The sequence below is a fragment of the Ictidomys tridecemlineatus genome, chromosome 1 (assembly GCF_052094955.1).
Source record: "Ictidomys tridecemlineatus isolate mIctTri1 chromosome 1, mIctTri1.hap1, whole genome shotgun sequence".
NCBI lineage: Eukaryota > Metazoa > Chordata > Mammalia > Rodentia > Sciuridae > Ictidomys > Ictidomys tridecemlineatus.
Window position 1 is genome coordinate 190142945 of NC_135477.1, and position 25275 is coordinate 190168219.

At 53.6% G+C, this 25275-nt stretch overlaps 1 protein-coding gene and 2 long non-coding RNA genes across 8 annotated transcripts; 1 reads left to right on the plus strand and 2 right to left on the minus strand.

Moving 5' to 3' along the window:
- Positions 1-831: 831 nt before the first annotated feature.
- LOC120885564 (uncharacterized) lies at positions 832-5047 on the minus strand. 4 transcript variants are annotated; one of them, XR_013422930.1, is made up of 2 exons: positions 4908-5047; positions 832-2409 (listed from the first exon to the last, which is right to left on the minus strand). It is a non-coding gene; the product is annotated as an uncharacterized LOC120885564 (long non-coding RNA). The 4 variants fall into 4 exon arrangements; XR_013422932.1 differs by having other exon boundaries at positions 832-2938; positions 4908-5045; XR_005728236.2 differs by having other exon boundaries at positions 832-3362; positions 4908-5045.
- Positions 4970-18426, plus strand: Iba57 (iron-sulfur cluster assembly factor IBA57). 3 transcript variants are annotated; one of them, XM_013365679.4, is made up of 3 exons: positions 4970-5310; positions 16799-17139; positions 17291-18426. In XM_013365679.4, exons 1-3 carry the CDS (start codon positions 4970-4972, stop codon positions 17680-17682), a joined length of 1074 nt encoding a protein of 357 aa, XP_013221133.1. In that variant the 3' UTR covers positions 17683-18426. The 3 variants fall into 3 exon arrangements, with proteins under 3 accessions (XP_013221133.1, XP_013221134.1, XP_077870859.1); XM_013365680.3 differs by lacking the exon at positions 4970-5310 and adding an exon at positions 5391-5528; XM_078014733.1 differs by lacking the exon at positions 4970-5310 and adding an exon at positions 5414-5432.
- Positions 10675-23485, minus strand: LOC144364846 (uncharacterized). The gene is made up of 3 exons (XR_013422935.1): positions 22127-23485; positions 19629-20052; positions 10675-18623 (listed from the first exon to the last, which is right to left on the minus strand). It is a non-coding gene; the product is annotated as an uncharacterized LOC144364846 (long non-coding RNA).
- Positions 23486-25275: the final 1790 nt, after the last annotated feature.

Below are 25275 nucleotides of genomic sequence, written 5' to 3' on the forward strand. Positions count from 1 at the left end.
CATTATCAAACACAAGATGGTGCCACTGAGTGCCAGGGAGTGTGCTGGGGCCAGGAGGTGGAGGCCACACTTGTCAGGAAACAAAGGACAGTCATGCACAAGTTTGTTCTGCCACTCAGGGACAGGGCAGTCCATCTCAGGCCCTGGAGATGTTGGAATGCTGGCCATCAGCAGGGGGCCATTTTGGTGCAGACCCCAGGTGACACAGCTGCCTCCTCACTTTCTTGGGCTGAAAACCCCTCTCTGGAGTCCCTGGTTCAAACCCTGGCTGAGTCCCAAGTCTAATGGCAGGCTGACTCTGGCCAGGCGCCAAGCGCATGCTAAGTCCCTTTCCTTTCTGGGGCCCAGTTGATTGAGCCCTGGCCCCAGCTAACCTTCACCTCCAGGAGCCCTGACTTTAGGCTCAGCACCAGATGGACCCTGGCTCTAGGGAACCTCTGTCCCCAGGTGAATCCTCATTCCACACTAAGCACTGCCCCATGAAGTTATGGATGGTGATTCTGGATGTGGTCTCTAAGAGGGTAGGAAAACACCACCCCAGAGCAGGTGTCTCCTCCAGCGGGGCTACCTGCCAGCATCTCCTAACGAAAGTTCCACATTAGAGGCCATCCAGATCTGGAGCTGTGCTGCTGGAGGAACTGCTGCTAGCGAAGGAAGGTCTCTGTGCTGGAACTATGGTGCCAAGCCTGAGATTAGGCATGGCTCTCACCCTCTCTCAACTGGTTAGTGCTGTTCATGTCTTCACCTGATTGGATGAGGCCCACCATTGGCTTTCTTCTATCCAAAGGCTAATCTTGTGGGGAAACACTTCTCCAGACACACTCACAATAATGATTTTTGAAATTTTGTTTTTAATTTTTGTATAATAATTGCACATTTATGGGTTAGATGTCTTCAATGTATAAAACGTCTGTGTGCAGAGCCTTTGAATCCTGCCTTCTGGATCTTTATGACATATATAATAACTGTCATCAACTACAGAATGATGTTTGGCCAGGCGCTTGGGCACCCTATGGCCCAGCCGAGGGCGTGTGAGGGAACTGTCACACAGTCCAAGCAGATGAAGTCTCCGGATCTCGGGCTGGTTTGGTAGGAGGATCACAAGTTCAAGGCCAGCGGGGACAGACCCTGTCTCAAAAGTAAAATAAGACTGTGGGGGATAGCCTGGTGGCAGAACATCCGTCCAGCATGCGTGAGGTCCAGGTTTGATTCCCCAGTACCACAAGGCAAGACACCGAGCTACTTAAGACAAAACTCCCCGTGCCTCAGTTTCCCTGACTGCATGGGATGACAACAAGGGCACCAGGCCAAGCCTGGACACTGCCCAGGGGTTGTTGGGACACGGGCCAGGCCCTGGAGCAGGATCAGGTTGGAATGCCTTGTCTTATCTGTTTCTACAGCCTCAGCCAACCAGCTGCTGTGAGGGGAATGTCCAGAGGGCAGGGCTGGACAGGGCCAGGTTCAAAGGCAGAATGGGGCCTTCCTCCTTCCCCTGGGTGGGAGGAAGCCAAGAAAGAGGAAAACGGAAACCACAGCTACCTGGGGAAACTGGGCTGGGACACAGGTCAGCCATTTCCCAGCTCTTACACCCCTACTGAAGCCAGCCCCACAGGATGAGTCCCTGCCTCCTGGAGCCTCCCTCCCACACCTGGCCACCCAAAGGCAAAGTCCATCTTACTTTCTCTGATTGCCTGTATCTCAACAGCCCAGTAGGTCTTGGCTGGCAGTCAGGGTGGGCCTGGAGGGCGCTGCAGGCCAGACCAGCTCTGAGAGGCCAGATAAGCTGCCTGTGTGCCCTTCCTGCTAGCCCTGCATGGGTGGGAAGCCAGAGATGGGCTGACGTGAGGGCTGCGGAACTTGACCGCAGCCCTGGGTGCTGCCCCCTGCCAGTGTTGTCCTGCCTGGCTTCCGTTCTCCTCACTGAGGCTGGCAGGGAGGTGCCAGGTCACCCTCCATCCCAGGGAAGAGGAGGGGGCTGTGGGCAGGCAGTGCATTTCAGCCTGCCTGCTGTCAATCAGGAAGCTTGTGGCCCAAGGGCCCCCAGGGTGGGGGAACCATTGGGGTTTCTGCCTGGGCCTCTGCCAGTCCAGGCTCTGCCTCAACAGTGGTCAGGCCCAACTGGGAGGGATCCACAGCCCCATAGGGTTTGGGCTAGACAGAGGGGCCTCGAAGGCAAAGTTCAGAGACTGAGGCTTGATCACAGCCAGAGTCACAAGCTCAGGTGTCTTCTGTAGAGATGCCTTGGCAGGTAACTTGCTAATTCCTCCAGTATTAACTGAGTGCCAGTATGTGCCAGGGCTGCCCGGAACCTGGGGTACAGCAGCGAGTTCCAGTAAAGATGCTCTGTTTGGCCAAACTGCAGTCAGAACCTCATAAAATTCAGCTTTAGCTGGACATGGTGGCACATACCTGTAAAGAATAGGCATTCATGACACACAGCTATAATCCCAGCTACTTGGGAGTCTGAGGCAGGAGAATCTCAAGTTTAAGGTTAGCCTGGGCAACTTAATGAGATTCTGTCTCAAAATAAAAAGGGCTATGGATGTAGCTCAGTGGTAGAATGCTCTTGGGTTTCAGTTCCCATTCCTGGGGGGAAAATTCCACTTTTAGCTAGAAGCCCCACCCTCACCATCTGATGGTTTCTCATCCCCAGGGATGTTTAGTCACTGGCCTGCCCACAGGAGAATCCTGCCACTGGGTCCAGTCGGAGCCCTCACCTGCATCTTCTCCTGGTTGTTTTTCCAGCTACCAACCAACCCACCTCCGTGGAGCCCCAGCTCTCCTCTGCCTTCACCACGGCCCCTCCATACAGGCTCCCTTGCTGTCATCTGAACAGGTACTGTGAGTAGCCGCACAAAACATCCCTCCCGCCTGGAGCTCAGGACCATAAACACAAAACCTTCAAAGGAGCTCTGACATGCTGGGCCAGAGTGGACAGCTGTGGAGAAAGGAGTTGGCATGCAGGTCCCAGGGCAATCTGATGCACAGGTGCCCTGCACTGGGCCACAACTGGCCCCCTTACCCTTCCCCAAGAAGTGCCCTGGGGTGGCTGTGGCTCCTCAGCAGGTGATTCCTGCCTTGACGTCCCAAGTTCAACCATGGGTGGTCCTGGGGAGGGCCCATGAGGCGAGAGACATGACAATCATAGCCAAACCATGTGTAACACTGGCTAGAAGGAGACCAGTGGGGGCATGATGGTAGCTGAGAGGCAGGTAGTGTCTGTCATGCCACAATGTCCCTGCTCAGAGGCCAGAGGTATAGGCACTTGTCGTTATCCTTGGGAGACACATGGAGATGGTGAGTCCTATGCCTGCAGCCGACATCCCCAGGGCCCAGCAAACAAAAGAGCAAAATGTGAGAGACTGTGGAGAAGAAAGAGGCAGTGAGAAATGGGCCATCAGGAACAGAGGGGACAGCCACATGACTGTCCCTTTTGTCACTCCTTTGGTGTCTGTGAGCTGGGAGTGTATCAACACAGGATACTGAACGTTCTCACCTCTCCACACCTAGGTTGAAATCCTCTCCCAGGCCATGGTGTCAGGCGGTAGGACCTCTGGGACATGATGAGGTTATGAGGGGAGCCTCCTGATGGGATGAGTCCTTATAAAAGGACCCCAGGAGGTCCCTGCCCCTCCAGGTGAGGATACCACAGGCAGCAGCCCTCACTGTAACCTGCCCTGCCTAGACCTTGGACTTCCAGCCTGCAGGAAGTTACTCCTGAGCTGTAGCAGCTGAATAGGCATTCACAGAGCCTCAGGCCACAGTAGTCCTTGACCTCAGTGTGACTTCGAAATGGGGCCCTAAAGGACATGGTTAGGTTAAATGTGGTCACTGCCGGGACCTTAATCCTACAGGATTGGTGTCCTCATAAGAAAAGATTAGGAAGCACATACATAGAGTAATGACCATTCGAGGACACGGAGAAGACAGGCCTCAGCAGAAACTAGACCTGTGGCACATCTGGAGATTTGGCCTCAAGAACGTACAAACAAAAAACTACTGTTTGACAGACCCCACACCCTGGCTGCAGCACTTTGTAATGGTAGCCAAAATGGACGAGGGCTCTCTAGGAAACAGGTTGGCAGTTTCTCAAAAAATTTAGCATCATCATATGGCCCAATAATCCCACCTCTGGAAACATACCCCCAAGAATCCAAAGTGGGTTCTCAAAGAGATAGCTGTCTGTCCACCCATGTTCACAGGGGCCAGAAGCTGAAAGCAAGCTAAGGGCCCACTGAAGGATGAACAGGTGAACCAAGTGCGATCTACTCATATAGCTGAATACGACTTATCTTCCAAAAGAAGAACATTCTGCCAGGTGTGGTGGACACCCATAGATACTCGGGTGGGACCCTCGAGCCTAGAGGTGCAAGATGGGCCTGGGCAACAGAGTAAGCCCTGTGTGTGTGCGGGGTGAACACGGAGACCACTGTGCCTCGTGGAACTAGGCAGCCACAGCGTGAGGAGGCCCTTGGAGCCCTCCCACTCCGACAGAGAAACATGGGGGAACCCAGCTTCGGTCTGGAAAGAAGTGCTGGGGATGGGCGTGGCTACAGAGCAGCGGAACATGCTGAACTGAACGCCCACACCGTTACCAGGACAAGCATTGTTACCACAATTAAAAAAGTGGTTAAGAAGGCCAATTTTAGGCGTTATGTTCTGACTCACAATGAAACGAACCTCCCCACACGGAGACCGGGAGCCAGCCTGGAAATAATCGGGGGAGATGCCAGGGCGCTGACGGACAGGCGCAGGCCCCGCCCCACACGCCCCGCCGGCACCGCTGTTCTTCCCACCCACGCAGCCCCGCCCCTCGCGTACGCACCGCCCTTATCTCGGCCCGCGGGGCCACACCCCTGTCCCCACCCTGACACACCCCTCCCGCGCACACGCCCGTCCCTTTTTACCGGCGGCTGCCGCCAGAGGCCGCTGTAGCGACTGCCCTCCCGCCGCCTCACTAGTGCCCAAGATGGCGGTCGCGACGCTTCTCCGGGGCGCGGCTCCGGGACGCGGCGGCCCAGCTTGGTGCTGGAGGCTGCACGCGGTCCCGAGGCGCCGTCTGGCTCATAGCTCTGGCCGTCTTGGCAGGGACCATACGGATAGGGCGGCTTGGGCGTGTTTCCTGCTAGACGAGCGCTCCCTGCTGCGCGTGCGCGGCCCGGACGCGGCGCCCTTCCTGCTGGGGCTACTGACCAATGAGCTGCCGCTTCCGGGTCCCGCGGACCACGCGGCCACGCCTCCTGTGCGCGCGGCCTACGCCCACTTCCTAAATGTTCAGGGGCGCACGCTTTATGACGTCATCTTGTACGGGTGAGTACGGGCGTGGGTTGTAAACTTCGGGAGGGGCCGGGGATGCGTAAGGGGTGGGCCTCCGAGGGAGAGGCGGGGCGCTGGGCGTTGAGCCGGGGAAGGGTGGACTGGATTGTCTGGAGGTGATGCTTAGGGCTGGGGAGTGTGCGCTGGTCTCCCAGGCGAGAGAACCCAGCGGAGGGTGGGCTGGACAACCAGGGGAGGATGCTTGGGGAAAGGTGAGCTGGAAACATCGGGAAGAACCCAGGGGGAGCTTGTGCTTGACACCCGGGGTAGGACGTCCAGGGAAGGGTGGACTGGACATCCGGAGAGGATGCTCAGGGTAGGCTCTACCAGACACCTCGGGGAGATCGCCCAGGGAGGCTGGGCTGTATTCTCTGCAGAAGAACCCAGAGACGGGCATCCAGGGACGAGCCATGACTGGCATCTATTGAGGGCCTGGGCTCCCAAATGCTCAGGTCAGGGACTGTTGTGCCCTGCGTCTGGAGGTGGGCACTCTCTGGGTGGGGACTCCCTTCAGCCCTGCCTGCCACTTCCTCCTCACCACATGAAGAACAATGTCACTGGCCTCTTGTTGATTCAGGGTTGCCTCTTGCATATGCAGCCTCATAGTTCCCTGTTGGGTTGGGCCGATGCTTCTCTTGTTCATTTCTACAGGCCTGCCATTTTCCAATAGATCTTTTTGGTCTCCTATGCTGACATTATCTTGACTGTAAATAGGCTTGCTGGGGTCCTGTAGTATATTAGGTTTTCACTTGCCCAACTTTCCAGGACTTGAATCTGAACACTCAGTGTAATCTGAATGTGTTCCTATGTCCAGGAACATGGTTGGTCCTCTTGGGTGCACTGGGCTCTTGTGGACTCCTGAAGAGGTCCTCCTGAACCCTGTCCTCCTGCACTGGAGTTGGGGGACACCTTCTTGTGATTGTCAGGTATTGAGGTGAATGTTGGGACTCATTGTGTCTCTGTAAGGGGCTTTCCCTGAGTGCCTGGAGGGATGAAATTCAAAGTGGAAAGTGGTCCCCACAGTGTGGCAGCATGGCTTGTGCTCTCACTGCTTGTGTGTCTGCAGAGAAGCCTCATGCCATTCTTCTTGTCTCCAGTGTCATTCATTACTAACTCATATTGTATGAGTTGATGGATTTTCACTGTGACATTTCTATACATGTATGTATTGTCTTCAGAGTCTTAATGATGATGGGCCTTCTGGGGGTCTTTCCCATCACATGTCTTAGTGGGCTCTTTGAATCTAGAACAGGGTTAAACAAATGACAGCTGTGGAGCCAAGGCCCCCGCCATTGCTTTGGTAAGTTAAGTCCTGCCAGAAGAACCCTGCCATAGCTGTTCCTCTCCCCTTGGTCTGGAGCTGTTCTTCCAGACAATGGCAGAGTTATGGTAGAGACCACAAGACCTTAAGCCTAAGCTAGTCACCACCATCTGCCTTTTGCAGAAAACCCCAGAGGCTTGAGTCTCTTGAGACTGCTTCACTGGTGCCATTGTCTCTGTTTGCCTTATTTTCTTTCCCTCTAATGCTTTAATTTCCTTACCTCCCACCCCCTTTTAATTTTTTTGCAATACTGGAGAGTGAACCTAGGGCTGCTCTGTTGTAGGGACAAATGAGGCAAGGCACTGAAGACAGCAGGAAACAGTTTTATTTGGCTGTAGCCAGGTTCAGAGAGTACAGCCTTTGCTGTAATCAATCAATTCCCTGAACCCTAAGTTCAGGGAGTTTCAGATTTTTATACCCAGCGTAAGGGGAGGGGCTCAGAAGCTCACAGTCTGCAGAAGTTCTTTCACTGTTCTGGGCCCGTTAACTCTTCAAGGACAACACCTGAGAAGGGGAGAGCTTCTTCTCCCCTTTCTTTCCTCCTCCTGCCAGCTATTACCATGGAGCCCAATTGTAACTTATCTTAAAAAATGTAGACATCTCTGTGAAGCCCAGCTTAAAGCCAGAGGCCTTGTTTGCACATTTCTTCAAAGTACTACTTGATATGTTTGTGAAAACTAGTAAGAGGGTGTCCAGCACCTGGAGTGCTGGTATCTTCTCGGCCAGTGGCCAAGTAAACAGGGTGACACAAAAAATAGGAAGTTTATCTACATTGGACTCTTTTGCAAAGACTCTTTTGCTGATAGTCCCCAAATCAGCCATGGTGAAGAGGGCTTTTCTGTGGAGAAAGGGGGTGCCCACTTCAGCTCTACCACTGAACCATATCCCCAGCCCTTTCCATTTTTTATCCAAGTTGCCCAGCTGGCCCTGAGTTTGCCATACTCCTACCTCAGCCTCCCAGTTAGCTGGGATTACAGGTCTACACTACCATAACCAGCTGAATTTCCTAATCTTTTTTTTTTCTCCATTCAATTGTTTAATACAATTAGTTAAAATAAGAAAATAAATATTTCTTCTTTTTAGACAAAACATATTAACACATAATTTTCTCCTTAAACATTTATTCCTCTTCCTATAACTTATGGCTTTCTGATAATAATTTAAACATATTCTGTTTTAAAATATTTGAAAGCACTCCCAAAGTATGAATTGATTCAGAAACAGATATGTTGTCCAATTTTCTTATCAACAGGGTAAAAGTATTTTGCTGTTTAACCAGTTCTTCAGGTTTGAATGGCTTTTTCTATCTAATATAATTTTCACCAGGATTTCTGATAAGGCATGAGAGTGTAAGAAAGCTATGAGGTATAGAACAAGTATAGCCATGAGAAATAGTGATATATAACTTGTAATATGTTAAATTGTGTTTCATGTTTTTTTTTTATTGTTGGTTGTTCAAAACATTACATAGTGTTCTTGATATATCATATTTCACACTTTGATTCAAGTGGGTTATGAACTCCCATTTTTACCCCGTATACAGATTGCAGAATCACATCAGTTACACTTCCATTGATTTACATATTGCCATACTAGTGTCTGTTGTATTCTGCTGCCTTTCCTATCCTCTACTATCCCCCCTCCCCTCCCCTCCCCTCCCCTCCCCTCTTTTCTCTCTACCCCCTCTACTGTAGAATTTCCTAATCCTATTTAATTATCTAATTTTAATTTAATTTAATGATCTTTGATCATCTTGAGCCTTCTATATAGTAATTTGTAGTACAGATGGTTGCCAACTTGTTTGACCTTCGATGTGGTGCAAAAGTAGTATGTATTCAGTAGAAACTGTGCTGAGTTTTAATTGGAGGTTTTCCTGAACTAGCAATATCTGGTCCAAACTTCTCTGCTAGGCAGCAGCAGCAAGCTGCAGTGCGCAGCCAGCCACAATCAGCACTGCTGTGCTGCCGCTGAGCTGGGATGTTCAACAGGTTAGGCGTGTTCAGAGGGTCCTCACATGGGGCATTTGCAGCACAGGTTGAATGCATAGGGCTTTAACACCATTTCTGTGATCACTGCTGTAACCTGTTCCTCTAGCTGCTGTCTCAGGCCTCAGGCTCCCTCCTCAAATTTTCTAACCCCTCTCCTCCTCTCTGAGTCTTGTTCCATTGAATTCCCATTCAGTAAGTCTTCTACTGAGGGACTTTGGTTTGTTTCTTAGGGCTTTCTCTCCTCTTCCTACCTTCCCACTGGTCTGGGTTATGTCTGCCCAACTGCTGTGCCAGCAGCTGTCATTCCTCTGCAGATCTTTCCCAGCTGACTGGTTATGTATCCTGTGTGTGTGGGACTCTCCTGCACCACCCCCTACCCCACCGCTGGTGGCCTACATACTCAGCATGCCTCCTGCTGTTCTGTATGCTGAAGGCACAGAAGGACAGCATCACCTGCTCTGACCTTCCTTCTGAGGTTACACTCAGGGTGTGTGCCAGGGAATACCTGGGCAGGAGATCTGGGAGAGGCTGGGGTGGGCATTAATTCAGGATCATCATAATAATGCTTCTCCCAACCCTCCAGCTTGGGTTCCCCTTAAATTTGTGGTCTTGCCTCTCCTCAGTAGTCCAAAGAGAGGCCATGTGAGGCTCCCCTCGCTGGCTTTTGCCAGGTTTGGGGTGTTTGCAGTGTGGTTCACAGGGCACCTCCCCCTGCTCTGCGTATGACATGGGGCGGATTAGGACTGAGCCTGGTCCTTCCCCGCATGCCTGCCTGGGGCTTCTGAGTTGCTGCTGGCTGCTTGTTGCTCTCTCCAAGGCTGCTGCTTTGGGCAAAGGAGCAGCGCTGAGTCAGGGCAGCTCTCCCTGGAAAGCCTCAGCCTGTGGAGCCTGCTGTCTGGGCAGTGCTATTGGGCACTCTCTCTGTATTTCGCCCACCCATCCCCCCATCTTTCTTTCTTTGTTTCTGTCTCTTTTCCCCTCTGTCTCTGTCTCTGACCTTCTCATCCTCTTCTCCATGGACCTTTCCCAATCCCCAGCCCAGGACCTTGCTAGACAAGGCCTCTACCCCAGAGCTATGCTCTCAGTCCTTTTTATTCTATTTTGAGACAGGGTCTCACTGAGTTGCTCAGGTTGGCCTTAAACTTTCATCCTCTACTCAGGCCACCCAGTTGCTGGGGTCAGGCCACCAGTGGTTCTGTGTCAGCGCTCTGCTTTTGCGCTTCCAGCTTCCTGACCTTGGGCTTCCCTTGTTAGAGAACCTTGTCTGATTTCCTGGATGCGGCACCCTCTCTCGATAGTGTTTGTGCTTTTTTTTTTGGTACTGGGGATTGGACCCATGGGTGCTTAACCACTGAGCACATTCCCCTTCCTTTTTTAATTGAGACAGGTTTTCCCTGAGTTACCCAGGCTGACTTCTAACTTGTGACCCTTCTGCCTCAGCTTCCTGAGTCTCTGAGATTATAGGCCAGAACCATCATGGCCCGCTTCTTTGTGCAGGGGCAGGGGGCTGATAGAACTGACTTTTTAGAGCTGTTTTAGGTTCATAGTGAGGTTGAGCAGAGGGTGCAGAGTTCCCATATGCCAACACCCCCGCCCCACTGTCTGCATCTGCATCATAGGGAGCACCTGCTGGCGTGAATGGAGAGACAGGTGACCCCAGGCCCCTGTGCACTAGGGCTGGTTCTTGTTCTGGACCCTCTGTGGGGTGAACAGATGGACCTCTCTGTGGGGGTGAACGATGCCTGCCACCTCTGTGCTCAGCCTCTGCTCCTCCTTCCTCGGCATCTCGATGTAGTTCTGCCTTTTCTGAATGACCAGAGTTGGAGGCACGCAGGATGCAGCCTTTCAGAAGGCCTCTTTCCCTAGTGGTGTGCCTGTGGGTTTCGCCTTCGTTAGCTGATTGCTGAGTTTTAAGGTCTCTGCCTTGGATATCAGTTCTTCATTGTCTTTTGTTTCTGTTGGAGTCCAGCTCCAACAGGGGGTCTCAGGAGACGAATGGATGGTGAGAAGTTGGCATAAGGGGGTGAAGAAACAACACATACACAAAAGTGAAGGTGCTGAATCCCAATCTTTACTTGTGAAGTTGATCATATATACTTTTCATTGTGGCAGGCTCACAGTACTTTGTGGTTACAAAACAGGAATCATTATTCAAAGAAACAAAATTTTACGTAGCTACAATTAGATAAGAAGAATGTATCTTGGCTTATGCATAAGCAAGCATTTTTATTTTCAGTTCACGTTTGCTTTGAGCTATTTCTGCTTAGTTAGCTTTTAATAATAGTTAGAAATGTCCCATACTATTGGCCTATACCTTAACTATTCTTTCTTGACTTACTGACTAGAACCGGCGCCGCGGTTATGGCAAGTGGTTAACTTGAAAAGAGAGGCTACTAATTTTAATCAAACAAAGAGTAAGAGCACAAACTATTGTGCACAGGAACAAGAACAAGTTGCCCAGTACCAAGCACTAATCTGTCTTCTTAACATTAATTCTTCTTCTCTAATTTAATCTCTCAAAAATTTCCTTGACTATTTTTCCTACAGGGGGTTTCTCATTAAACATTAGCAATTTACGTTCCACAGCTGAATCACTGCATTTAGAGCAAACAGATTTATTCTTTAGAAGTAGTTGCATCAATTGGAAAGTCATGTTTTTTCCTTCATACTTAATGGTCATATGAGAAGTCACAACTATACTTATTAACAGGAATAGAAAAACAAACCAGCCCGTTCCCAGAAACATACTGCCCTCCTCCAGAGGATGGATGCCCTGCGCCATCCACCTCAGTAGGGCCTTGCCTTTGCCTTAGTCAGGGGAGGGCCGCAGCATGCTTCCACTCCCAGATGAGACTTCAGTGTTTTGAAGCTTTCTCTGGTGCCTTTTTTTGTCAGTGGTTTTGACCTGTCTTTCTTTTGGAGGCTGGGAGGGCAGGACTGGACTGTGGCCTCAGTGTGTGCTGAACTCTGTGGGACTCCTGTGAAGTCTCAGTCCTAGGGCAGTGTTGCTCTCAGAAGGAACCTAGAGGAGTCAGAAGGCATCCCATGCCTGTTTGTCTTCCATAGAGATGTCCTCTTGCCCTGTGGGTACACATGATGAGCCGCAACTTGGGCTTGTCTTGGCTCTCTCCTCCCTCCCAAGTGGCCATTGTTCCATGACCCACATGGACAGAAGCTTTGCCTGAGTCTCTGGTCTCCACTGTATCTGGGCTCTGGTCACCATAAGACCAGCACCAAGGAACAGGAGAGACTTGTTTGGAGAAGAATGATTGCAAACTCTTGGACCTGACCCTTGGATAGGTTTCCCCTGGGGCATGCAGCTTGCCCTTCATTAGGATGTCTAGGACCTGGTCCCTGTCCACCTGTGCGTCCTGCACCCCAGTCCCCAGAACTCCCGAGCCTGTGTTCTTGGTCAGGATCCTGTGGTTTGGGGCTCTCCCTTGCAAGGTGAGTGGAGGCTGGGCCTGCACCAGCCTTTGTAGGGGCAGTTGGTATTCCAGATGGGGCTCTATGGGATCAGGAGGAGACCTCTATGTAGGACTTGGGGGGTTGGCTTCTCTGCCCTGGTGGCAGTGCCCTCCCTCTGCAGGATGCACCTGTGGCCATGTAGAAGTGGAGGCATGTACATGCCTGGGTGCTGCTTCATGGGGGCAGCCCTCCTGTTGGGCCAGACCTGCCCAGAGCCCACTTCCTCTGCCTGGGCTTTGCACGCTGGCAGGGCTGCAGGACTAGGAGAGCATGGGGTGACTATTGGTATCCTTGCGCAGCATTTGGGGTATACTCACATAGTAGGTCTTTCATTTCCCTGGGCTCTGCTATGTGGTTTTGACCAACCTCAGTGAAAAGTTTGAAAACGTAATCTGGCCTGTGTTGAACGTGTGCAGACTCCACTCCTCTCCTTTCCCTCAGCGGTGCATAGTGTCAGCCATCACACGGGTGTGCACTGTGTCAGGTATTCCAGGCCCCCCGAGGTGACCTGAAGGTGGGAGGTGTATGTGAGTTCTGTGCTGAGTCTGCACCATTTGATATAAGGGCCCTTTGGATACTGAGGGATGACAGTGCTAAGACTCACGCCCTCCTGATCTTCAGTTCAGATGTAACTCAGATGTCCTGTATTTCATCTGTGGTTCTGTCCCCTGGAGACACTGGGCAGTGTCTGTGGTGGTAGTCCTCAGGGCTGAGTGGGCATGTCCACTAACAGTGCCACAGTGTTGGAGTCGAGGGAGCTACCCCAAACCTGCTCACCCGTACCTCAAGGCTACTGCTACCATCAGTCCCCATCAATCCCTGGGGAGCTAGACCTCCCTCTGGTCCCAGTGCTGCGGCGAGGACTTGGAGCCACAAACCAGCCTTGGCTGTACAAAGGAACTTATGTTGTTCTCATTCACAGGCACACCTGGGTGTAAGTGCCCTGCCCCCAGAACCTAGGCCCCGTGAGAAGTAGTGAGGCTGAGGGTGCCCAGCAAATACCGGGTGTAGGGGTTAACTCAGCCTGGGTGGGCATCTGAGCCAAGTAGAGCAGCTAAGCCAGTGTCTGCAGCCCACTGGGAAAAGGACCTGCTTTGGAGCTCAGGACACACTGGTTGGCTGAGGAGCCCGTGACCCATTTCTGTACCCTTGCACCTTCCTACCCTGCAGCTGTGGCCCTCCCCAGCCTCTGCAGCTCTTGTTCTTGCTCGAAGTCTCCCCTGCTCACCTGGACCCTTCATCCACAGGCGGCAGCTGGCCTTTCCCTCCTCCGGCAGTTGGCAGCCAGCAGCCAGAACGCCCGGCCCGGTGAGGTGGGCCGGGTGGTCACCTTGCCATACTACCTGTGTCCCTTCATCTCCCTCTGCTGGTGCCACGCTCCTGCCCTGCACTTTCCCTCAGCTCGCCCTTGCTCTTCCTTTCTTGCTTGGCTCTATACCCACTTATGATGGCTGCTTCCCAGGTTTTACTTAGTCTTTCTGCTGACTTTACTGTAGATTTTTAAATGAAAACATGCATTTGGGTAAAATCTATAATAATGTGAAAAGGGTCATGACAGAAAGTACCCTTGTGCTGCCTTTTCTCTCAGCATGAATCCCCCACCTCGAGGCCGCTCCTTTCCTTTTTAGCTTTTTGTTTGGAATAATTATAGGTTCCCAGAGAACTGCAAAAGCACTGTGTGCAAGAGGTCCCGGTTTTCCAACTGTGGCCTAGGACCACAAGCAGGAAGCAGAGGGCGGCCAACCTTGGGCTTTTCCAGATGTCTTATCTGTCAGGGATCACAGCTCTGAGGATTTACGCCCATGTAGATTTGCTCAACCATGATCCAGATCCAGAACATTCCATGCCTAGGCGGCCTCTCCTGCTCTGGACGGGCACCTGCCCCAGCCCCCCATATCTCTGTCATTTCAGGAGCATCCTGGGGCTATATGTGCAGTTGCAGTACCTTGGCGTTGGCTCTCAGGCCTCCCCACTTGGTCACTGTCCCTTTTCCTTGCCTTCTGTAGCCAGGTGGCCATAGTTTCATGGGCCTTTGCCCTTCACCTTCTGGCAATTAGCAGTTAGCTGGCTGCTATGAACTCTTGGGTGCTCAGTGTACAGTTGACATTTCTGCAGGAAAGGTACCCTGAAGGCAGATGCTGGGCTGTGTGTGGTGGTGTCACTCGTGAGGGGGTTTGGAAGTCTCCCCAGAGGCAGAGGACAGGTCAGATTTCAGCGAAGAGGGAGAACTTCGTTAGAGAGTGAGGTGTGAAGGTGCACATTCTCAGAGCAGAATTCAGGCCATCTGAACAGTGAGAGGTACCTCTTGGGGTCTCTAGCTGTTTTAGAGGAGCTTTTGTGAGGAAGGGGCCTGGGAAGGCATGTGGGATTGGTGTCACCCTGGGATCACAAGACTGTTCATGATGATATGGCCATTCTCAGGCTCTTTAGGTAGAGGCAATCTCCTCTCTCTGGTCAGTAGATGACATCTGGAGTGTACTCTATATCATAGACTTCTTTTTCTTTTTTCTTTTTTTAATTCTTGATAATTTCTATTTTTTTTTTAATGTGGTGCTGAGGATCGAACCCAGGGCCTTGCGCATACTAGGCCACGCTCAACCGCTGAGCCACAACCCCAGCCCCATCATAAGTTTTTTTTTTTTTTTTTTTTAGTATTTATTTTTTGGTTAGACACAATACCTTTATTTTGTTTAGTTTTATGTGGTGTTGAGGATCGAACCCAGGGCCTTGCGCATGCTAGGCGAGCACTCTGCCGCTGAGCCACAACCTCAGTCCCCCATCATAGGTTTCTTAAAACATGGTATTTCCCTTTGTTGTATCTGTTTTAAAAGTACACGTGTCGGTACCTTGCACGGGTGGATCACAAGTGCCCAGGGCAGTTTCCTTAATGAGTGGGTTCATGGTGGTCAAGACTGTGGGTGAACCTGCAGTGACTTCAAGGCGTATCCATTTATCAGGAGTCTGGCAGTGGCCAGCGGGGAGGAAACCCAGCTTGGAGACTAGGGAGGCACCCCACAGGGTTCCTTTCTCTTCCTGTCCCTCGCCTTTTACTTCTCCTGTCCCACTTCAGCTGCATGTTTGGTCTCATAAGAAACTGCTAGCTGTTTGCTTTCTGACCAGAGGTGCCGAGTGATCATTCATCTCCTTCACATCCTTGTGGGCATGCAGGTTGCCACCTCTCTCTGCTTTGGCCATTTTGGTGGTGTGACATAAATCTCGAGGTGTATCCAACGTGAGTTTCACTAGTGACCAGTGGTGCCAACCTTGTCACACACTGGCATTCTAAATGCACACCTGTGAACAGTGTGCTTTTCCATCTCCCGTGGATGTCACCTTGAATTCTGTGATGTTGTTTGGGAGGTATTTGCTTTGACTCACTGTGCCAGGGTTCAGTACCTGCCTGTTGCCAGGTGACAAGGGGTGCCCAGGCAGTGTCTGGACTGTGGGGTGAGGCCAGAGATGGTGCCATGGAGTGTGTTCCTGCCTACAGCTCTTTCTCTGGAGAGAACTTAGTGCCCTCTGGCCTGGGAGGGGCCAGGGCACCTGCTTATGGCTCTTCTCTACTGTGCCCCTCCTGGAGTCTCATCTTCCCTGGGGCTGTGGATCCAGGCTCAGTCCATCTCCACAGCCCAGGCTGAATCCTGGATGTCTCCGTTCCCCACCAGCAAGTCTGTATGAGTCCCTGTCTTTAAATGGCCTTGATTTCTGTCTGGCCAGGGTCATTTGAGTGGTGCGGTTCAAATCCCTTGCAGTGGGCAGTGTGAAAGTTAGCATGTTTCTGGGACTTACTTTGGGGTAATGGGCGTGAGTATGGGCAGGGTGTGGCCTCTCAGAACACTGTACCTGGCTGAGCCCCACTGGCTCTCACTCAGGACCCACCTCAGGACTCACCTCAGGACTCTTGAGCTCTTCAGTGTCTTCCTGGGACTGCAGAAGGCAGGTCCTGGCTGTCCACGGCCTTCTACCTCCTGGATCCAGGATACCTCTGTGTCCCTTCCCTGAGGCTCACCCCCTTGCCTCTCTGCAAGGCAGTTGGCCGAGTCTCATCTTTCCCATCCTGGCTCAGCAGCTACTCAGCACAATGCTTTTACGTGGGTGTTGTCACTCTGCAGCCTGTGATGGGTCTGGCCCCACTGAAGCATGGCTCTCAGTTCCCACGTACTGTTGTGTAGGAACAGCCCTGGGAGAACGGGGTCCAGGCTCCCTGTGCCTACTTCCGCAGTGCCCCTGTCTACCTATGTGGGTAGTGCTATGCAGGTGCAGCCCTGGGTGGACAGGTCACAACTGTTGGCCTGCTGGTCCTCACTGCGTCTGTGTGCTCTTGTGGAGCTATATGGTCCATGGTGGCCATGTGCAGGGCTCTCTTGTCACTTCCTGAGTGTTGAGACCAGGGCCCTCTTTGGACTGCAGGCTGCAGCCCTACCCAGCCAGGATCACGACTTTCTGCACATTGGTCTCTGCAGGTCACTTGTGTGCTGTGAGGACATGTGTCTGGAGGGGCAGTCCTTTGTGGCTGTGGCCATGGCTCTTAGCATGTCGGTGTGCAGGGCATCCTTGTCTGCTGGGTGCTGTGTGCCCTGGAGGCCCAGCCCATCGTGGCCTGGGGCACCATTCTTTGCCCACTGCTCCTCACCATGTGCTTGGTGAGCTGGCTGGGGGCGGGTGCTCCTGCCTGCCCTCAAGCCTCCTGCCTCTCTCCTGGCAGGCTCCCTGGGTATGCAGAGGAGGCATCGGGCTTCTTCTTGGAGTGTGACAGCTCTGTGCTGGGCGCACTGCAGAAGCACCTTGCACTGTACAAGATACGGCGGAAAGTTAAAATGGAGCCGCGCCCAGAGCTCCGAGTGTGGGCGGTGCTGCCCAACTCTCCCCAGGCTGACCAGACTGCACCGCTGCAGGAGAGGGCAGAGGCCACTGCCATCCTCACCCGCGATCCCCGGACTGCATGCATGGGGTGGCGGCTCCTTACCCAGGAGGAGGGTCCAGCCCTGCTGCCCCAGGCCCAGCTTGGAGACCTCCAGGATTATCATACACACCGATACCAGCAAGGTATGAGTGGGGCAGGGCTGTGGGGTAGCAGGGTAGGACAGCTGGGGGCTTCTGGAGGGCAGGGCAGGGGCTGGGGGTGGTTGGCACAGGTGGTGGTCCGTGGGAGGGCAAGCTTGCTGATAGGCCCATCTCTGGTTTCTGATCCCCACAGGCATCCCTGAGGGGGTCCGTGACCTGCCCCCAGGGGTGGCTTTGCCTCTGGAGTCCAACCTGGCCTTTATGAATGGCGTGAGCTTCACCAAGGGCTGCTACATCGGCCAGGAGCTGACCACCCGCACCCACCACATGGGTGTCATCCGCAAGCGGCTCCTTCCTGTGCGGCTGACTGGCCCCCTCCCTGCAGGCGGTGTGGGCCCCGGCACTGCAGTACTGACTGCATCGGGACAGGCGGCAGGCAAATTCAGGGCTGGCCAGGGGAATGTGGGGCTGGCCCTGCTGCGTTTGGAGAAAATCAAGGGTCCTCTCCACATCAAGATCTCTGAAAGTGATCAGGTGGCAGTAACTGCATCCGTGCCAGGCTGGTGGCCCATGGCCACCAAGTAGTCCTAGACACCCTCCACTCTGCAAGCCTTAGAGTTACGGGGCACCTTGGGGCCTCTGTTCCTGGTATTCAGTCTGTCTGCTGTGCCCTCTTGAGTATGAGCCGGGTGAACGTGGGTGCTCCCTGTGGTGGCCACTTGAGCACACCTACCTGGGGAGGTTCCTGAGTGTGCATGGTTGCCCCAGGCTTCAGGTGGGTGCATCCTGTGGAGGGTCCCAGACTCATGAACTGACTGTGGGGAGTTCAGTGCTGGGGACAGGATGGAGAGCCTGCGTCCACCCGTGCGTGGTGCTGAGTCCTTGCCTGGGCCAGGTCCCAGATGAGCTCACACACGGTCTGTGAGCACAAGAGCGTGAGCCTTTGTCAGTCCTGGCAGCTCCCTGGCATTGTCCCCCACTGGGGGGATGTGTCCTGTGTGCCTCCAGAGTGGGTTACTGGAGGAGGCGGGCACCTGTGTGTGCCAGGTAGCTCTGGTCTTGGGTGGCCAGGTGAGCCCTGCTCACTCCACACTGGGAATCCAGCCCCTCCTCCGGAAGCCCCAGGAGGGGCAGGGCCCAGCTGCTGCTGCTTCCTCCCGCTTTACCTGTTTGCAGGTTTGGGGACATATATGTTTGCTTTCAGTCAGTGAGCGACTTGCTGGCGAGTGATGGCCTGTTTGAACCACTGTCTTCTTCCCTCTGTTGCCAAGAGGACTGGCCACTGGGGTAGCCCTCGGAGGGACTATTAAAGTGTGACCTGAAACAGCACCTTGGGAGTCTCATCTCATTCCGGGTGGGAGAAGGCGGTTCTTTGTTTTGGGGGGTTTGATGGACTGGACACAGGAAACAGCTCTCCCTGGAGAACAAGCAGACACAGCAGGTGAACCGAATCTGGCTGGTAGTGTAGCTCATTGGAGGAACCCCTACTCAGCATGTGCAGACCTGGGTCAGATCCCCAGCACCGCCTGAAAAGCAGATAAGTAACCTGTAATTCACAGAGTCGCGGGTGCTGCTGCACTGCAGACTGGGGAAGTCCCTGGGGGTGGGCTTGGGTGAGTGGAGGGCCCTCTAGAAACTGTCGCCTCTGGTGGGGGCTGGGACTCAGTGAACTCTGCCCTGAGCACAGGGGCTCAGGAGGAGGCCGGGCGTGTGTTAGTTGACTTGTGTCACTGTGACCAGAACTCCTCTCAGGAGAACTTAGAGGAGGGAGCTTACTGTGCTCATGGTCTCAGAGGTCTCAGTTCACAGTCAGCTGATTCCTTGCCCTGGGCCCAAGGAGAGGTGGGGCATCATGACGGAAGGATGGAAGGACGAGGTGGAGGAAAGCTGCTCAGCTCCCAGCAGCCAGGAAGCGGAGAGAACAGGAGGCACCAGGGGCAAAATATCAACCCCAAAGCAGGCCCTGGTGAACCACCTCCTCCAGCCAGAGCCCCTACCCGTGGTCACCACCCCCAGAGCAGGAGTTAGTTCAGATGATCAGCCCGGCAGATGATCATCTCAGTCTAACCATTTCACCTTTGGGCATTCCTGTATTGTTGTTTCATGAGCTTTGGGGACACCTCATGTCCTACCCTAACAGGGAGAGGAGGAGAAGGCCTGGCTGTCATCAGCAGCAGCAGACTGGTAAGTCGGTGATGAGGGCTCAGCCAGCTGGCGAGCACAGGTGGACTCCTCGGACAAGGACACAGGCAGCCTGACCCTGCCACAGTGCTGCTTGTGGCTGCTAACTGCTGAGTGCCCAGGCTATCAGCCTGACGGTAATGGAATGGACTCTCCTCATGGACACACAAAGGCTGTCCAGGCCCCAGCATGTGCATACAAGGCCCCAAGGGGAAGCAAGGGCCAAGACCATAAAAATAGCCAAGTCCTCCCTCTTTTCTGTCTGAAGAAACATGCATCTCAGTTTTGTTGAGCACTGGGGCACGAAGGAGGTCATTTTGGTAGAGGGCAGATGCCATTGCCATCCTTACCTGTGATGAGGACTCTGTGCTCTTGAAACTTCTGCTTGTTGGTGCCTCAGGCCCCGCAAGGGACTGACCTTTTGTCCCTGCCTTCCAGCCCCGCAGGCTGCACTTTACACTGATGTTAATGCCTCTGAGCAGATTCCAGGCCAGGTTCCTCTTGGGTTGCAGCCTTGCAGCCAGGCATGTGACTGAGCCCAGCGCCAAGCTGAGCCACGTCTGCACCCTTGGAATAGGACTTCATGCAGTGAGCTTGAGCCACCAGGGCTCCTTGCTGCCCAGGGACTGTGCTGTCCTGGCAGGGGCCTGGATGGCTTCCTGGTGGGGAGGAGGCCAGGAGACAGATGTGCTGTGGTCACAGGTGCTCCCCTCCTGCCGGTTCATCCCTGGTGTCCTCGGAGCCTTCCAGGGCTGTGATCTCAGAATACTGGGCCTGCATTGAAGAAATGGGTGTTTGCCATGTTTTGTCCCAGCATTCAGAAAAGGATGTGCTTGTGATAAACACGCTTTCCCTGTTGACAAGCCAGCCCAGCTCCATGCAGAGCCCTGGGCCTGCTCCAGCTGCACACAGCCCCTGACCTTTACGATGGCCACACCAGCCTCAGGAGTGCTGATCTGTACGAAAGCTGGTGCAGACACTTGGAAAACTCTTTGCTGGCTTTCAACTCTGCTTTTTAGTTTGTCTTATAAAAAGTACAAAATTCTGAAAAATGTACTGCCATAATTTAAGGCAGACACAAGTGAAAACCTTTTGGAGAAAACCGTTCCCACACCAGGCCTCACAGATGGACTGTTGAGACGAGATGTGGTCCTTAGGAAGTCCTACTCATCCAACTGAGCTCTGCTGAGATGTCAGTCAGGAGCTGCTGCCAGGGACAGGAGGGCTTGGGAAAACCAGGGCAGTTAACAGGCAGGCTGCAGGTGATGACTGCAGGTTCCTGGGAAGGCAAGGCAGGCATATCCTGACCCTCACTGTAGAGGGCTCCCTGTCTGGAGCTGGGGGTATTCCTAGTCGCCCACTGCAGGGGAAAGGTGGAGAAACACTGCCTCCTGGGGGTGGTTAGTGTGCACAGTAGAGGCTCCCAGGGCCTTTCCTGTAGGAATTGTCAGGGGAGAAGGGGGCTCTCCCAGCCAGAGGGGTCTTTAAGAGGTCTTTAAGATATAACATGCAGGGGAAAGCTACACACACACACAGTGGTACCATGAGCAAGAGCCAGCAGAACAACAGGCAGTGGAACCAATCTGCAAAAGTAGGGTGTTAGTGTAGCCAGACATGTACAATAAGTATATTAAATTCATTTAATGAAGTAAAATAAGGGATTTAAATTTGAGAAAGTTGAAGTCCAGAGCAGAATAGTGGTCACTAGAGGCCAGGACAGTAAGGGAGAGGCTTGGGAGTCACAGCCTGGAGGAATACTGTTGCACTAGAGGTGACCAGCGCAGATAAAGTGTGCCAGAGGTCCTGCATGGTCAGTGAGTTAAATGGGCAGCCAGGTTACCTGCCTATCCCAAAGGATCATTGGGGGGCACAGACGTACCAAAATATCACACTACCCCTAAGGAGGCACAACTATGATCAGTTGGGAAATAAGTAGGTGTAAGAAGCAAGATGCAGGCTGGGGTATGGCTCAGCAGTAGAGTGCACATATGAGACCCTGGGCTCGATCCTCAGCCCCACATAAAAATAAATAAGTGAAATAAAGGTGTTGTGTCCAGCTATAACTAAAAAATAAATATTAAACAGAAAAGAAGCAAGAGGCTGTTTAAATGGTCATGTGGATTTGGAAAAGCAAGAGAATCTCCAGTGATAAAAATAGAATATGCCAGCCAGGCATGGTGGCACTTGCTTGTAATGCCAGCAATCTGACCACTGGAACCAGCAAGGGGAGGATGGGTATCTATTTCTGACAAGAAACAAGCACCACTTTCCTGGGAAGCCATAACTACAAGGTCCTAAAAGCCAAAAACCCTCAGGCTGGGCATGGTGGCATGGCCTGTAATCCTGTTGATTCAGAGGCTAAGGCAGGAGGATGCACATCTGAGGCCAGCCTCAAAAATGTAGCCATCCCCATCTCATTTAAACAATAAAAAGGGCTGGGGATGTGGCTTCATGGTAGAGTGCCCAAGGGTTTAATCACCTGTACCAAGAAAAACAAGAGTCACAAAACCCACCAAACCCAGTCCCAAGTGTTTCCAGAAGAATTGGAGACTGCAGTGTCTGAGGATGGATGGGTGTGAAGCACAGAGAAGCTCCTGGAAGACAGTCACAGGTCCAGGGAAGAAGTGAGAGCTGGGCTGAGAGGTCAGGAGAGAGGTGGCTGCATGTGACCTTTGGTGGCTCAAAGGCAATTTCAGGGGACAGGAAGGAGCATCTCCAAAGAAATGCTGGCTGGGAACACAGCACTGGGGGAAGCCTGCAGACCCCAACTGCACGGCTGCCTGGGGAGGGGGAGGGAAGGAACCCGCCAGCCCCGTGGCTTTGTGGACATTCATTCGCCACTCCTCACCTGGAGGCCGGGCCTGGCCTGGCTCATAAACAATGAGGCGTTGTGAGGTCATCCTGTCCTGGCCTGCGCTTCGTGAGAATGCGTCACCTCTCTGGTCACTCAGGCCCTTGCCCTGGGAGCAGTCACTCAGAATGGCCTCCAGGCAGTCGCAAGAGAGAGGCTGGGAGCCGCTGCTCATGGCCTGAGCACTACTGGGGATGGCCAGCGCTGTGGACCTGGCGGAGAGGCATCTTGCAGGCACTTGGAGGAACGGACCAGTCTTCTCTCTGGTCCCTGTGTCTCGCTGGCTGACTTTCTGCCCTCTGTGCGAGCCCCATGGAGCGTTGGAAAGCTTGTAGTTCTTGTTAAAGTGGATTGGTAAACAGAGCTGAACAGACCAGAGTGTGGCATAGTGAACATATAAACAAGTAACCCCCATCAATCATGGTGACTGTGAGCCACTGTCTGTAACCGTGGGCCACCTTCCCACAGCCCAGCTCCCTGGTTGGTTTGCACAGTGTCTCCACAAATGCAGAAGCAACCTGCTGTCCTTAGGACGGCTGCCTCATCACGAGGCTCTGGGACTGTCTCTGCTGTTTAATGTGGCAGGACCAGCACTGCATGTGCTGCCTGTCAGGAGGAGAAGTCCTCAGGCAGTGCGCCAGTGCCCTGCAGGGCTAGGCATGCCAGGCAGTGCTCTGCACTGAGGTGCACCCCCTCCGGGCTGTTTTTCTGTTCTGGTTGAGGTGGGTGAAGGCCTGGCTTGGTGAATGCTGAAGGGGAAGGGTGGGCCAGGGGGCCCTGGAGGCCCAGGCTGTGTTCCCGAGGCAGAGCCCTGGCCTGCTGCCGGCCGTCAGGGGTCTGGGCTCCTTACCACCTCTGCAGCCCCTGCCTGAATTCCCTGATGTGCTGTGTCAGCCTTAGGTTGGCCCTTGGTGTTGGGGAGAACTAGTGGTTACTGAGTGTGTTTTATGTCAGAGGAAAAGGAAGGGTGGGACTGTAGGTGACAGGCGTGGAGGAGGGGAACAGGAGGAGCAGCAGACCTGGCCGAGAGTAGCTTGTGCATTTCAGAACCCAGGAGAGGCACAGTGAAGGCCCAGTGTACAGTCGCTGGGAACTGAAGGAGCTGGGGGCAGTGGATGTGGTGGTGTCACTACCCTGAGCATGCACTTGACGGCCCTATCCCCAATGACTGAGTGCCACTGTTACGTGCCAATCAAAAGAGGAAGCTTCCTTAGGAATCCCAGTAGCAGCAAGCACGATAACCTTAGTGAACACCACCCCTGGAGACTGATGGGCTCTGGGTGCCTCCCGCCTCACCGTTCCCCAACTCAGGAGCGGCTGTCGAAGTGCAACACACAGTGTCCACTGCAGTGCAACGACGCCGCGGAAGTGGGGTCGGAACGCATTCGTGGGAGGGCCCCTGTGTGTGGGAGGGCCCTGTGAGGGGGAGGACCCTGTGAGTGGGAAGGTCCTGTGAGGGGGGGGCCCTGTGAGTGGGGAGGGCCCTGTGAGGGGGAGGACCCTGTGAGAGGGAGGACCCTGTGAGAGGGGGGCCTGTGAGTGGGAGGGCCCTGTGAGAGAGGGGCCCCTGTGAGGGGGAGGGCCCTATGAGTGGAAGGACCATGTGAGTGGGAGGGCCCTTTTAGTGGGAGGGCCAGGTGGTGAGGCAGGTCTGGTGAGTGGGAGGGCCCTGCCAGTGTAAGGCCCCTGTGCGGGGGAGGGCCCTATGCGGGGGCGGGAGGGCCCTATGAGGGGGCGGGAGGGCCCATGGTGGGGCGGGAGGGCCCTGCATGTGTCAGGCAGGCCCCTGTGCCTAGCGGATGTGCGCTGTCGCCCTGGGCTGTGGGCGCCATGGTTTTGCACTCAGGTGCCCTCAGATGTGGGGGGGAAGACACTTGGGAGAAGGCACCAAGAAGCAGGCTCTGAAGTAGGACCTCCTCTAGGGCCGCCGTGGGGGACGCCTGGTGCTGGATTTAACTGAAGTTTTTACTGCAATGATAGTTGTAGGGAACGACAAGGGACCCCTTGTGCTGCTTTACCTAGTTTTCCTTAAGGGGGACTCCGCAAACCATTGGCAGCATCTGGTCAAGACGTGGGATTTGATGCAAACCATGCTCCTTATCAGACACCCCCATATATACCTGTGTTTGTTTCTATGGAATTTAAAATTTATCATTACCAGTTTTAATTTTTAAAGACCCAGGGCCTGCGCATGCTACGCATGTGCTATATGGCTGAACTAGACCCCCAGCCGTGTGCATTTTTGAAAAGTACTTAAGGATTTATTTGTGATTGATATGTGACTGTAGCGCATGGTTCTGGAATGCAGTGTGAGTATGGTGCTTATGATCCAATCAGCGGGTGGTGCCTTAGCCAGAGGAAGGAGTTCGGGTGTACTGCTGCTTGGTGGGGTGACATGTTACCCGTGAGGTAAGAAGACCTCAGGACAGCTGGAGGGGAGGAGAGAATGGTGGAGTTTCATGCACTGTGCCACAAGTGGAGGCAGGTGTGTCCCCCACCAAATGCAAACCGTCCGTCACCACTGGATCCTCCCAGGGGCTTTCTGCAGCTTCCTCCTTCCCCAGTCTCCAACCCCAACAGCAGCTCACTTGCCCTCCTTTTCTCAAATGTTGCCTCTTCAAAAACATTGTAGGAAAAGAATCGTGGGCAGCATGGACCTGGAGAAGGTCTGCCTTTGCAAGCCCAGCATCATTCCCTGGGATCCAGCAAGGCAAGGCCCCTGGGACAGTTCCTTCCTGTTTGCTGTGGAGTGGCATCTCCTCCAGTGCATGTACCACAGTCTGTTTAGTGCACCCATTTGATGAGGGCTGACTTCTGCCCCTAAATTCCCACGATGAAGTCCTAGCCCCAGGACCTCAGAATGAAGCTGTGTTGGAGGTGGGGCCTCCTAGGAGGGTGTTAAGGTATGGTGAGGTCACTGGGGTGGGTCCTCATCCTACAGGACCAGTGCCTGGTGAGAGGACCAGGACGCAGACCGCAGGGCAGCCGTGAGAGGGTTGAGAGGGTGGTGTCTGCAAGCCCAGGTGGAGGCTCAGGGAGCCTGTCCCCACCCTGATTTTGGACTTCCAGCCTCCCCCTGGGTGGTCAGAGAGCACAGTTCTGTGTTCAGGCTGCTGGGTCTGTGGTACTCTGATGTGCCAGCAGAG

Bases quoted from the DNA above. Each gene is read 5' to 3' on its own strand.
- Iba57 (XM_013365679.4), top strand. From the start codon at position 4,970: ATGGCGGTCGCGACGCTTCTCCGGGGCGCGGCTCCGGGACGCGGCGGC. The intron at 5,311-16,798 runs GTGAGTACGGGC...CTCTCCTGGCAG, and splicing joins TATGACGTCATCTTGTACGG to GCTCCCTGGGTATGCAGAGG. The intron at 17,140-17,290 runs GTATGAGTGGGG...TGATCCCCACAG, and splicing joins TACACACCGATACCAGCAAG to GCATCCCTGAGGGGGTCCGT.